This window comes from Octodon degus, unplaced genomic scaffold (assembly GCF_000260255.1).
Source record: "Octodon degus isolate 3935 unplaced genomic scaffold, OctDeg1.0 scaffold00016, whole genome shotgun sequence".
Classification (NCBI taxonomy): domain Eukaryota; kingdom Metazoa; phylum Chordata; class Mammalia; order Rodentia; family Octodontidae; genus Octodon; species Octodon degus.
This window is the reverse complement of record NW_004524592.1, coordinates 1897852-1913233: the sequence shown is the minus strand read 5'-3', so window position 1 is coordinate 1913233 and position 15382 is coordinate 1897852. Positions and strand designations below refer to the sequence as shown.

Below are 15382 nucleotides of genomic sequence, written 5' to 3'. Positions count from 1 at the left end.
CTTGTGCTACCATGCCCAGACTCAGTCACCATCTCAGCATACCCCAGGGGCAGGACCAGTGTGGCATGTAGGATCTGGGATTGAACCCTGGTTCCTGAGCTTGCCAAAGTAGGTGCTTAATCTGCTGAGCTATCTCATTGGCCCTAGGAAAGCATTTTCTAAGGTAGGAAGGACTAGACCAGCATTTGTATTTGTCATGAAAAATATGCATTCAGTGATGGTGGGGATTACCAATAAAATGTACACCTCCTATTTAAATGGAGTTCCACATTAAATATTCAAAATGATTAAGTTGGAGGTTTGACATATTTGTAACAGACATATAATATTCAGGCCCTCTAATATAGACATGCAAAGCAAAGTTCATCTCTAATTATAATTTCCACTAAAGTTCATGAACAGGCATATTTAGTACTGTTTCCAAAGTTTGAATAGAAGCAAAGTGTTTCACATAATTTCTTAGATAAAGATTTTGCTTTTGTAAAATTTTAGAATGGTGTTATTTCTTCATCTGGCTTACCAAATCTTTGGCTGACAAATTCATACACTAACCACATTTCACCTGCTCTCCCACTATCTCTCACCCAGAGCTAATAAGTTATTAAGTCTCCTCCCACAAACACATGGACACACAAAAATGTTTGGATTTTTTCTGACTACTTGTTCCAGGATTCTCTGTTTTGCTAAGAACTTTTATGCATTACTCTTTGGGTTTACAGGGACATTTTCAGGTTTAATCTATAGTTTTTACACTGAAAACCCCAATAAAAGAAATTTGCAAACAACTCAGTGCTTATGATATAAGGATTTATCCAAAACACTAAACTATCTAGTTTTACTCAGTAAAGTGGAAAGGATTTTTAAAGTATGGAATTAATGTCAAAGTAGCACACTACATGCTTCTAGTTAACTGACTGCTGTTGAAGTGATATCATATTTAAAATGCAGTGAAGGGAGGGGCAATGGAGAAAATTCAAGTAGACAAAGAGAGTGACATTGGTGCCAAAGCTGATAAGATTATGTAAAAGGAGGGGCTTGGCAAGGCTGGCCAGGTTGGAAAGAACCTTAGGATGAAGTCATTGTGTTACATTTGGTTGAGCAGTAGATCTGGAAAAGAGGAAAATCAGAAGGATTGAGATTGGAAGAAATCAACTTACACAAAAACAGATGATTTGAAGGAAAAAAAAAAACAATTCAATGAAAAGCAAAAAAGAAATAACATGCATATGGCAACAGATTTGGGGCCAGAAAGGCATAGAATAAAATACGTGAATAAAGTCAGTTCCAGGGAATTGTTGGATCCTACTGTTACCTCCTGGCTGGCCCACAAAAATTCTGTCAGGTAGCTCCTTTAGAAATGGATCACCAGTCAAAAGAATGCTAGGTCCTTCTTGTCTCAGAAAATAATTGAACAAGACAACCCAAAAATGGTGCCAATAGTTTATTTTAAAAATAATGGATGAAGGGGTGAAGGGAGAGTTGGTCCCATAGAGTGAACTTGAACAGAACAAAGAGAGAAAAGGGTGGGAGCAAAAATGTCCTGAGGAATAACAATGGGAGGCTCCTCATAGCATCTGGTCTCCTCCATGCCACAGGCATCTCCTGGGACCTGCAAGGCCTACCTGCGTGCTGGATCCTGAGAATCAGCAGGTGCCTTCCTGGGATCTTGCAGTTGACAGGTCCTGCTGATTTCTCCCACCAGCTTCTCCACACCCTGTCTCTCATATCAGTACCTCTTACACCAGTAGCCTTTGGGGGTGTTTTCATTTATTTCCACTTTACATTTTTCATCATTTGGAACCTCATGAAAAGATCAGGTATGCTTTAACTGCATAAGCTTAGTGGTCTTCGTTCATCCTCTGGATATTTTTCAGGATTTCATTGTTGACCTCTGCACACATTTTGGTCTTTATCAGACAATTACCTGTTAGTATTTCTCCAAGATATTTAAAGAGGTAGCAAGATCCAGAGCTCGAATATGTCAGTTCTTCAAAAACATAATCCATTAAAAATAAAGGACCACTTTGTAGTGAAAAAAATACATATATATGTATATACAAAATAGTCAGCATAGATATACTGTTACTTTCTCTTAGTTCAATGAGAAGAAAGTTTTGTGGGTTTTTTGTTTGTTTGTTTTCTCCATAATTTTATTGAGAAACAAATAGCAATGAGACAGTTTCAAATCAAATTGGTAGGACAGTTTCAATAATTAACACATTGCATACATTCTTCCTACTGGTTAATTGCTGTACAAGATGCGGACATGATATCCTATTTACAAACACCATTAGAACAAATCATTCTATTCATTAAGAGAATGTAACTATATATCTATCCTAACCACTTTGAATACACAGATACAAAATGGACATTCATCTGTATCCCCTTTTTTTTGTTAAGTTCTGTTATTTGAATATTATAGGTGTGTTAACTCAGCAAAATAGTCTAAAAGAGTCCAGTAGTCCATAATAGTATTGAGTCTTCCACTTCACTGGTAATGTCAGAAATTGTTGACCTGAGTCCCCTACAGCTCAACATAACAGCATGGCTTTACTTCTTATATTTCGTTTTTATACTTTTCTGCTGGATGGTTAAGACCAGGTAAAGCAGGACCTATGGAGCAAGAGTTGTAGCATTTGGGTCTGATCAGGTCAGTGAAATCCCCTCAGGATTTATCCTGAGATCCTGTACCTCAGATTGTAGGAGAAGAAAGTTTTGAACTAATAGTGTTTAGATGAGATATCATGTCTGCATCTTATACTATGAATAACTACTATGAGGGCAACAATATTAACTATTGTAACTGCCCTACTAACCTGTTTTGAAATTAAAAAAAAATAAACAACATATTCTCTAAAAAAAATATGTAATCCATATGGAAACCTACTCATGGCCTACTACAATTTTCTACCATTTACAGGAAGCTAAAAAGTTCGAAACTTCTATGATAATTAGTATGCCCTGGTCATGGAAGTTAATGAAATACTGTTATCAAGAAGTACTTATCCTCAAGAAATAAAGTATTCCATTGTTGACATCACTCCTGTGTTTGTGGTCTGCGTAGAGAAATGTGCCAAGTACTGAAAACCAACTGCTCAGATCAGAACACTGAATGAAACTTCTTCAAACTGGCTGCCTGGTAGACTATTTAATTTGCAAGAAATGAGAAAATTGACATAGGTAAATGCCTTAGCACAATGCCTAGTAGCTAATAATGTTCAATACTGTAATTTAGTATAGAAGAGCACTCCTCATCAGTTAATGTTGCCAATCAAGTCATTCGACAATGTTTTCTCGATGAACACAGATGCTTTGAAGTAAACATTTTGCGTTGACAATTCAGACTTTTCATGGATGTTGCTTCCCAGTTGAGCACATAAAGTTGTGCACATCAGCCTTCCTTCAGCAGAAAGGGAACCAGGGCAAATAATTCCTACTGTGGAAGGGGAGGGTGTGGGAGGAATTGTTTTAGTGGCTACTTTTTTCCTTGTCCTGAGCCATGAATACAGACCATGTGTTCAGAAGCCTGTGTGAAACTCCTTCTTTAATCAAAAGAAGGGTGACATTATCTGACAAGTTTCTTTGGTATACTTAAACATAGTAATACAAATTGAAAAACAAATAGGGGTGTAGCATAATATATGCTAAAGGATTCAGACTTTTTCTTAGTTTACTGAAATTATTCTGTAGAGGAGCTCCAAGAAAATCCAGCCCGTGTAATGGTGAAATAAATTCCCCTGAAATGTTTAGACAACATTCATCACAGGGTAAATGCTTAATTGTACCCTTCAATACACATATTGATCACCTTAAAACATAGCAATACTTGACCACTAATTGTTTAGACTAAACTTGAAAGCAAACACATTGAAGTTAGATTAGCATTCTTCAAACAAGAAGTGAAGATGATCTTTGAAAATAATTGAGGGGTTTCCACCTCCCCAGACAGATTGTCTGAATCAGAGAGCAATGACAATACCCAAATTTTGAGGTCCAGGATGAAATAAGACTTGACAGGGATTAGGGACAATAGTCATGGAAACAAGATACAAAAGCTCATTGAGTCATTTGCACAGGAGGAAACACAGCATTGGGATGGGGGAAAACTCCCTAAGAACACGTCGTTTCTTTTAAGACATATGGACTTTATATAATTCTGAGACCTCTATATTTTCATCTCAGAATTCCAAGCCTTGGTTTCTTGAAAAAGTAGAGCTAGAATTTATAAAGGATGAAAAACTCACAGGCTGGCCACTGTTTGTTATTTGTGGTAAAGATGTTTCCTAGAAAAGAACAAAAGGAAACAAAAATCCCAAACACTCTCTTGATTGGTAAGTACTTTAAATACAAAAATCCTGTTCTACTTTTTTTGCCATTTTTTTCTCAATTAACTACTTTTCAATTCCAGTTTTAGACTCTTTGGCTCTTCAATAGTAGCAGTTTGGTTCATAGATTTGGTTCATTCATAAAAGCAAGCAGGGAAGATGAAAGGTATTCACTAAATCTTTCAAGAAGCACTCTCTTTGGATGTTTGAATTCCAAATGCAATCTCCTCTAAAATTCACATTGAAAAGGTGCCATTTAGAAGCTAGGTTAGCTTGCAAAAGGGTTCAGACAAAGGGTAAACTCATGCGCTTACCATTTTCTCATTTCTAAGAAATCTGCCTCTTTCTCTAGAAGACAAAATGATAAATGGAAAATGTATATATATTTCCTATGTTCCAGGATCATCCTTGTTTACAAGAGAAAGGCAAAGCAATCAGTGCATCTGGAAACCAAACCATGATATGGCTGGAACATTAGTAGTCCAAACATTTCTCTGAAAAGATAGGGTTGGGCTGGCTAGATAGCTCAGTGGTCTAGAGCACCTGCTTAGGCAAGCTTAGGTAGGCTCAGAGGACCGCAGTTAGATTCCCAGAACTATATAAGGTGCCAGCCCCACCCTCAGGGTAGGCTGAGCCAGCAAAAAAGAAAGAAAGAAAGAAAGAAAGAAAGAAAGAAAGAAAGAAAGAAAGAAAGAAAGAAAGAAAAGATAGGGTTGTAGGAAATGTCATTTGTGGGTCCTCCTGTGGTTGTTTGCAGCAATGTGGGCTGTGTATTACAAACAACATTGGCTTAGATGTCTAGATTGTCTTCTGCTGGGGAGAATGATGGTACACGTGATAAATGAAGTTAATTCAGTAAAACCAATAGAAACACTGATGTTTTGTCTTCTGACAGCATATGAATGTGCAAGCATTAAGTTATAGGAGAAAAGGGGCTAATTTTAGATTTGTTCCTAGCCCTCTCCATGTGAATGGTGTCGCTGTGAGCCCAGCAATGAAGTTCACTGTGTTGTAGCAGACTGCGCAGTTCCTGAGTGTGTCAACCCAGTCTATGAACCAGAGCAATGTTGTCCTGTCTGCAAGAATGGTAAGACCATACTGCATTAGCTTTTGAGAGGGGTTAGCATAAAATAAAAATATTTCACTCCTGCACACCATTTAGTGCAAGAGCCCTCTATAATCAACCTGTGGTTTTTCAATATGGACATAGCTGATTTATTTTTTTTCTAAAGCCTTAAAATGAAAATAAACCAGCAATAGGTGAAAATGGTAGCCTTCCATCTGGGGAATTAAAGTTCTTGCAAGCTGCCTTTGTGGTGATCCCTATTAACTCTTGTTGATTTATAAAGAGGATTTTGGAAAGAATACAGTGCCATCTTGCAGTAGTGACTTGTTTATCTCATACGGAGCCAAAGAAGCAGCTTGCAGAGTTCTGTAGTGCATACTGTATCCCAGGATAGAGAGTAGGGTAAATGACAGGTATGTCAAATTGGGCAGAGAAACACATCTAATTATCAATGTTTTAAGTTTATGCAAGAGAGACAAAGAAGTTTAAGGATTTTTTTGGGTTTTTGTTATAGTAGAGCTTTGTCCTCACAGAAATTCATACAGTTGAAGAGTTGATTTGCACGTGAGGTTATGGATTCTTTTTGTCCCCCATGGAGTGCAGAGATGAAAACAGGATCCTGATCACCCAAAGTCAATGTAAAGTTGCAGAAAAGACACTGTAGTACAATGAATCTAGGCCAGTCATGGCTATGTTCCATTAAAAAAAAAAAAACAGCAAGACAATGGCACACAAATGCTCCCCCCTTAACATAATACTGCTTTAAAAAATAGTTCTGGCTCTTAATTAAGTTGAGATCTCTGGCTCTACTTCGGCCCTTTCTTGAGGCAGGCACTTTCTTTTTTCTTTCTGGATCTGGGATGATGGTAACTCACCCACTAGTTTTATTCCTCACAGCAGGGTAATTAGTAAAAGAAGCATCAGATTATTTTAAAGTAAAATAAAAATAGCTCTGGCTATTTTTATAGTAAATGTTGTGTTTTGGTGTCTTCCCAAAAGATTTATTATGAACCCTTCTGACATTTTTATGTATATATTTTATTCTTTCTGATCATATAGTTCATTGAGTTACAATATTACATGCTCACCTGGTTTCTCTTGTATTTCTTGTCCAACTGACCTGTTATAATGACCGTTACTGTGACTTGGAGGGTAGAAATTAATATACTCCTCAAGCTCTAACCTATCTGATGTGTGCAGACATCACATTTAAGGTTTTATATTTTAAAGAGATTTTAAAGAAACTTGAAAAGACACAGGAAAGAGCAATCAGATGATTTAATGGTTGAAAGATAGGACCTCTGAGGATAGACCTAAGACGTTAGGATAATTTGTCCTGGAAAAGAAAAAGCTCAGAGGAAACCTAACTGTCATAAAGGACATGAATGGCTAGTCTGAAGTAGAAAAAAGACTGGGTATTTTCATTTTCTGCAAGAATAGAAAAGGAAAACCTCAGCTATTTAATCAATCTTTAGTAATAGGACTGACATATCTTGAAGACTCTTCTTTTCTTCAAGAAGTAGCTATCTATATGGGTCCTCTCTGATCTTTTCTTCTCTAGTGGTTTGTCTCTACTTTTAGGGTAGACATAATTATGTTTATAGTTAAAATCTTATCTGGACACACTCAGATTGAGAATATCTAGAGCATGTGCTTAGGTTCTGATTTTTACACATGCATCCAACCTAGCATCCTCCCTGTTCTACTCTGAAGCTCAGATATATCTACAGTTAATGTCTGCATCAAATTTTAAATCAGCCACTACAAACTAGCCAGGTTTAACTTGGCAGCACCCAAGACATCTGACATCTGGTTCTACCCTATGTCAGAGCAGAAATTTGTTTCGAGTGAAACTAACTTTTCACAAAAACGTACACACCATAATCTTTCATTGTTTGAATGAGAATCATTGGTTTCCCTGATAAGCAAATGTGGAGTTCACTAGGTATATTACAGTTAGGATTTCCCCCCACAAAGCACTGTAAAATGATCACCTCTACTTTCTCTTGCTATTTCTAAACATTTATTCTTTAAGGGAACTAAATATTAAAATTTTGAGGACGGCTCACTATAATGTAACACAGAGATGTTACTCTTTTCTATTTTTGAATGCTAACAATTAGTGACTTGTATCAATAAAGTATAATGATTTTAAGAGTAAATCAAGGCCCACTAAAAATTCCTATGACCAATAATACTTATGTTTTTATTAAGGAAACAGACTGAATCCCAAGTCTTAGTTTTTTTCCTTCTAAGCCTATCCCAGAAAACAGACATATGACCCATATATAAATGAGTTAGAAAGGAAAACAGGTGTTTATCATGACTAAATATAACTAAGGCTACTTCCTTAAATTTCCAACAGATTATAAGTTGCCCATTATATATGAAAAGGTAAATATGCCCATAATTATGCAAGCTATTGTTTCAATGTGCCTGCTATTTTCTTAGATTAATATAAACCAGAAACAATACAAATCTCCTTGCAGATTTAAGGTAAAAAATCTATGGATTTTAATTTATACATAATCATAACATGTTCCATGTTTCCTTAATTCATAAACTTTGATGACTTTGGTGGGCAAATTTTTTTCATGTGTGTAAATGCAGATTGTCTTGTCTATCCGATACTTTCCTTTTGCATAGTAAGATTGATGCTCTGGGTTCTTGATTACAACTGACCAAGCATAAGAATCAGTAAAGTTATAAAATGAAAGATTAACAAGATGAAACCTACCACACCTAATCTTAGAACTCAGTATACAGATATCAAAATACTTCTCTGGAGAATAGTTAAGAGCAAACAAAACAAAGAAGACTAATGATAAATACATAGAAGTATATGCAGAAATAAATATTTTTAATGTTTTAAAGTAGAAAATCACCTATTCTTTAGAGAAACAATGGTACCCTTTGTTTTGTCTCAACAATGTAATCTGTGAGAAAAACATTTAAGTACACAACCTTCTAGAAATTTTCCCTAATTATTATAAAGAAGAAAGATAATTTTTAAATTTCTTGGTCTCAAAGATTACTTCCAGCAGAATTTCCAGTGGTCATCAATGAAGACAGCCAACCATAAAAAAATGTAGTCCACTATTATTAAAGTTAGCTCTGCACTAAGAATATTAATTTAATTTTAACAAAATGAAGCATTAGGGAAAGACATGAATGAGTAGGTAGAGCACACATAACAAACATATTAAGAGTGAAAAGATGAGGGTAATTTTTTATTTGGGGAGACTGATATAAGAATTTGATTTTAAAAAATATGTAGCGTTTTATTCTCCTTCTTCTACACATCTGCAAGGATTGGCAACTCAAAAGCCTTCCAAAAATATATTTCCAGACTACTTGTTTCTTTCTAAGATGATGTTCTTTAGTATATCTTTGGCCTGCAGGCATTTTCACATGAATAAGTATTATCCTTTACATTTTTTTTTGTTTTTATGCTATGAGAAAATACATTAGCATGGCATCTGCTTAAAAGAAATATTACAGCTTAGAATGTCACATAAATATTTTAAATATTTGGAAACTGAACATATATTTGACTAGCATATATCTAATAATGCACATTAATTTTGAATACACATTAGTATTAACTTAAACTTCTTGCTCTGTAGCCATTCATTCAATTTTTCAGTTGTCCACACATACTATTATTTTCATCTCAAGTCATTAAAAATCCATGCATAAAGTTTGTAAAACAACTGGACTAAAACAAATTGAACAGTTACTGAGATGTTTGAACACTGGAACATACAAATGAGTAATCACACTTTTTAACATTTCATTAGCTAGTATTTGAGTGAGTTCAATGTTTTCACTGGAAATAATTAGGTATTATTCATGTTTCTGATTGAAGAGGCACATCATGAAAAACTGGAAGTGACAGGACATTTCTTCAATCTTCTACACACTTTAGAGGAGGAGCACTCATCTTCGTAACTCAAAATTTAACTCTAAACTCAACTTAAGTTGACATAGCCCTGCTGAAATATCTACTTGCACATCTCTTCCTCTCTTCTAGTTTAGTGCTGATACAAATAAGGAAGCAAAGAGACTAAGCAAAAGGGCAACCAGAAAGGAGGACAGCAAAAGAAATGGGCCATATGGAAAGAGGAAAGAGAAAGAATTTCATAATATACAGTACTTTCTAGAAATCCTTGAGGAAGCCTGTTTTCCGTGCATGATTGTTAATAGCTGCAGTGTGCAAAGAGCTCCTTCAGATAAATAAGAGAAAGAAAAACAATTCCACAGGATAAAAAAATGAGCAAAAAATGATTACATAAAGCAGATTCACAGAATAAATCCAAATGCCTAATAAATTATGAAAAATATACTTAACCAAAAGTACTCAGGGAGATAAAATTGAAGCAATGAGGTATCAATATTGAACTAATAATAAGTTGAGAATAAATATACCTCCTGTTCCAAGAAATTCAGAAAAAGGTTGAGAAAGTTGAACAAAGCTGAGAAACTTTTAAGAAGACACTTTCTACCAAAATGTTCTTTTACTTGATCAGCAGTTCTGCCTGTTTTACTTTGTTCATATTTATGCTAAAACTGTCCACTGCATTTTAGAAGTGAAAAGTTTGGGGGAGGGGAATTTCAATAGCCTTTAATGGAATAATGAAATATTCTACATATCTTGGACATTCCACGTATATCTAAAGACATGCGATATGGACAATATTGTATACTTTCAGCCTTGTACTTTGGTTTTCTAATTAACAAGAAATTATCATTATAATTTACCCACAGCCTTTAAAAAGCTTGACTGACATTTTTTAGTGCCCAGTAAAAGAAACAAACTAGATTGTATACTATACTTTTTATTACATATACCATAGTAATATATACATATATAGTATAAATCTTAAATTATACATATTTAAAAGTTTTAAATGTAATACAAATTTTAGTAGATGGATGCTACATTTTATGTACATAGGGAAAGACCTAAGTAGATAAACCATAGAATGAAAGCATTGATTGCCTTATTCCTTCTAGGGAACAAATTAAAAACTGAAGAAAAGAAAAGAGCTAAAATCTTCAGTATTCAAATACTTGCAAATGGATAATAATAAAACAACAGAAATACATGAAGACTTTGTTCACACAATTATCACATTATCAAAAATACCAGTATTATTAATCATTAATAATATTAGACTATATTAAAATCCTTTTCTGTTATTTTGTACATCACACAGAGAAAGTTCTGGAATAACTATTTAGCTGTGACTCAATGATGAGGAGAGGAAATAGACAATAAGGGAATTTGGAATTTTTGTTTCATAAGCCTTGCTACTGAGTAAATTTTTGCAAACCTATCATGATTCTTAAATTTAAGAAATTTCATCAAGCCTTTAATGAAAATTATAAAAAGATAATTTTAATATTACATAAGCTAGAATTTTCTTTTAGATTGATATAAATCAAAGATTATTTAAAGTGAAATTAAAGCAACTGTATTCATGATTATTAATGTAGAAGTCTTAAAAAAGTACAAGCACAAAAGCCTCTATCTAAAATCATTGGACTGTAGATTGTAAAGGCAGAATACAATTCACATATCTTATAAAGTAATATAGAAAAATACTCATTATCTAGAAAAAATGTTCTTTAATACATTACATGAACTTTTTTCTGTAACAAAATACATAATAATTATATTAAGAACATTGCATACATAGAACCTTAAATCCAATTGAATGCTGGTATCAAAGTCATGAAAACCTTTTACATCTCAACAGATTTTGGGAGAGAGGTCATCTATTTTATCAACAATCTTGGTGGCACATGCCTGCAATCACAGTACTCTGGGAGTCTGGGACAAGAGGGTCACAAATTTAAGTTAAGCCTGGGCATCAAAGTGACAGTGAGATCCTATCTCAAGATAAATAAAAGGACTGGAAAGTTAGGTCAATATGCAGATACTGGGTTCAGTCTCCAATATCTAAAAATAAAAGAAAGCATCCTGAACAAATGGGATTTACTATGGGCTTGCAAATATAGTGGAACAATTGGAATTCTATGATTATACTTCCTGTAACTAAACTGAAGAGAAATTTCATGTTATTATTTCTGCATCATTCAGAGACATTAACTATGAATCATCATAAAAAACTCAACAAAATAAGCAGATTTTTTATATGATAAAATATATCTACCTTGACCTGAAGACCAGAATCAACTTTAATAAAAAAACACTAAAGAATTACCCAATGAAATCAAGTGTAAGATGAGGTTGCCCACTTTTATTTAACACTTCAGATAATTAGAAGATAAATACTGGATAGGTAGATAGCCAGCTGATATAATTATAAAAGGCAATCCCACGTGCAAAAATTAGAAAGAAGGAGATGAAACTGTCACTATTTACATATGATATAGTTATACATGAAAAACCCCAAGGTGATCTATGTATTATAAACACAGTATCAGGGTACCAAATGATATTGGTATACCTGGATAATTTCAGGTAAAATTTAAATGGAACAGAGATGAGATACAATTTTCTCAAAGAAATACAAAAGAAAATCTGAGCAATTTGATTATATTTTTCAAGTAAATAGACAAAAGCCTCCATATAGAATAAGAAAATGAATCAAAAAAGTACTGTGAATAAATTAAAAATATAAAGAAAAATCACTTTTCTCTCACACAAAGGAAAATAGATCAATGTGACTCTTTTTTAAAAAGTAAGCAAAGAAGTTCAAAAAATACTCTACAGAAAATAATATAAAAATGGCCCTTCAGAATGGGAAAAATCATGCAAGTCAACTTACACTATAGAAAATTTGATACCATTTTTGTCACCTACCTAGCAGATTAGCAAATTTCTAGAATTTAATAATCTACTCTGTTTTGTAAATAGGCATTCTTCTGCCCTGTTAGGGGATATATAAATTGGACAACTTGATTGAGAGAAATTTGACAATACATGTAAAAACTAAGCTACATGTATCTCGTCCCTTGGACATTCTACATATATTTACGGACATGTGAAATGTACAGTATTGTTTATTTTCTATCTTGTACTTTGATTTTCTAATTAACAAGAAATTATCATTATAATTTTCAATTATGTGATATTTGAAGAGGAATAAACAAATAAATTGAAGTGACTAGAAACTCAGAAAACTACCTAGGTATATGTTTCAGTTTAGCATACAATTAAAGTAATGCTAACTATCTGTTGAACATGTAGTAGAAATAGAGGCTATTATAGAGAATTTTATCATTTTTAAAAGATCAAATTATAGCTACTTTATCCATATACAAAATAAAATTTTTTAACAAAATCATAGAGGAATTTTCTGAATAATGTAACTAGTGCCTTGTTCTCAGGATAATGAAGATCTTTCTAAACATATAAGCAAAGAACTAAAATGAAAGAAATAAAATGCAAATTGAGTAGTGTAATTTTTTTGTTTTGGGTTTTTTTTGTGCCAGCTCAGCCCACTCTGGGGGCTAGGCTGGCACAGCATGTGGTGCCAGGGAATGAACCATAGTTGGTTCCTGCACCGTTGCTTAAGAAGGTACTTTAGACCGCTGAAGTATCTCGCTGGCCCCAAGTAATGTAAATGTTTGTGTCTAAGTTTCTTCCTATTTTCAGAGAAGATAGCATCTACGTTTGGCAAAATAAAATGTCATAGCAGTATTCTTCTATACTGCTGGGTAAATGATATGTATTCTTAGAAGGACAATAAATAAATTGGAACTTTGATTCAGTAATCACACTCCTAGTAATAGATATGAAAATAAACAATCAGAAAAAACATGCACAATGTGCATCAAGAGAAGCTTACTACAAAGTTTTTTCATAATTGGAACAATTGAAAAACATGAAACCTAAATATTGAAAAATAAACAGGTCATATTAAGAAATGCATACTTACATACATTACTAAGAAAATATTACAAACAATATCATGGAAAAAACTAATAAGTACACCCTCCAAAAAGGTGCATGTTTGTAATATATTATTAAATATATCATTAAATTAAACTAGTGGGACAAAAGCTGTGTATAAACTTTTGTTAAAAGTAAAAATATCAGGTTCTGACAAACAGAAAGAAGGAATAAAATACTTTGCAATGCTAATAGTGCTTATCTCTAACAGTAGGATAGCATTTTTTTTCTTTTTACTAGCCTATATTTTCTAAATTTCCTATGTTAAACATATATTATCCTTGTTATTTAAAATAGAAAAACTCCTAACCAAAGCAATACAACTTTTTTTCTATTTTCATAATTAGTAATGGAATAATCAAAAACATATCACTTACTACAAATTATACTGCTTCCTCATTATAATTTGTACTCTTAAATTAACCAACACATAATTTCAACCACTTGACCTTTCAACTTTTTAACCATGAGATTCTTTATAAAGCATTTAGAAAGCTCCATTGCCCATTTTATGCACCTATGAGGGAGACTGCCAAAATATTCACTTAAATCTATGCATTTACATTTTTGTAGAACTATTTTGAAAAATCCATCCTAATTGAGTGCAACTGTTTCACCTTTAAAATTTTCTCACTTCTTCCTAGGTAGACATTAGCAGCAAACATAATGCAGGTATAAATAAAACATATTGAACATGAACACACAGCCTATATCCTGAGTAGTCCATGGTGGAAGAATGTCTTATGACAGGAATTTCAAAATCTGCATTTCACCAACTCCACCACTAAAGGCCAGAATTCATAATCTTATAAATAGATGTCAAAGTAGAGTAATAAATAAATATCTATCTTAATGAGTCAGAAACAATTTCCTATTTCTTTCATAAATTATCATCCAAAAATATTTGCATAGAGAAATAATTGCATTTATTTTCTCTTAGATCAACAGAATTCCCTTTTAACTAATCAGCAAACTAGACTTCAAAAGTATTACGATGGTGGCACCCTAAGATTTACTGCTTTATATCGTGACAATCACTCGGCTCTTCTATAGTTACATAGGCTACATGCTTGTAGGACAGTGCACAATGAAAGACCAACACATGACAAAAATTTGAAGCTCTTTTTCTCATGTGTTTTCCTTAAGATATGAGAAATAATTGGAGACTATATTTTGTCTATGTAAGTGTTCAAGATGTTGAATTTAACCTACCGTAAAGTGCATGGCTTCCCCCTTGCAAAGAGACACTTTGGAAGTCAGGCTCTGTCCTTCGTGTGGCCTGCAGCTCCTCAATGTTCAGTGCATCGCTACGTCGGGTGCCTACAGGACTCATGCAAATGCTTGAGCACATACACACTGGCTGTCTTGCTCTTGAGCGGCACATTATCCTGAGGAGGATCTACCCTCCAACCAGTACCTAGGTACACTGCTAAGTAAGTGTATGCGCCAGAACTATACTTAGACCCATCATCTGCCTGTCTTTTTAAATAATGCCAAAGTTTTACATTTATTAAAAGTAGAAAAAATAGACTCTACAGAGCTCATTTGGCCCAAAAAAAAAAGCAGGGAAAATCAAGACAAAAATTAAATATAACCTACAGTATATGGTGGGCTGCCATGAAGAGACACAATGACCTTCTTAATTAATCTTTTTATAGACCATTGCTATCTTCTAAGTATACTAGAGAGTCAACTCTAATAAACTACTTCCATGAAGGTGCAATATGGAAAACTTATTAATTGAGGTAGGATCTGACTGTGAAAGGTAGGCATGGGACCTTGCCAGGATTCATGAACACTATGGTCTATTTCAGGTGGCCTTCCAGCCCATGATGACCCCTAATTCTTCCCACACAGCCCACCATCCACATTATTTCTCAGAGGCACCCAGAAATCAACTGGTCCCTGCTCCTGCTGAGTGCACAGGTTGGAGCACAGTCTCACTCCGTGCAAAGCTCCATCCTGCTGTAGATACATTAGGAAGTTCTACATGCTCCTTCCCTGCCCATCAGCCCTGTTGTGTAGGGCCATAGGCTTTGCAGTCAGAGCTGTGCCCTGTTTAAT

The 15382-nt window shown here is 34.1% G+C and overlaps 1 protein-coding gene across 3 annotated transcripts in view; it reads left to right on the top strand.

Annotated features, from left to right (window-relative positions):
- The window catches only part of Vwc2l (von Willebrand factor C domain containing protein 2 like), a 167811-nt gene that overhangs the window by 25338 nt on the left and 127091 nt on the right, over window positions 1–15382 (top strand). For 2 of the 3 annotated variants that reach the window (XM_004626598.1, XM_004626597.1), the window contains one exon: window positions 5286–5415. The exons of the other annotated variant lie outside the window; for it this stretch is intronic. In XM_004626598.1, the coding sequence (XP_004626655.1) occupies window positions 5286–5415 (130 nt within the window). The remainder of the gene's footprint in view (window positions 1–5285; window positions 5416–15382) is intronic. 3 annotated transcript variants of the gene reach the window in all.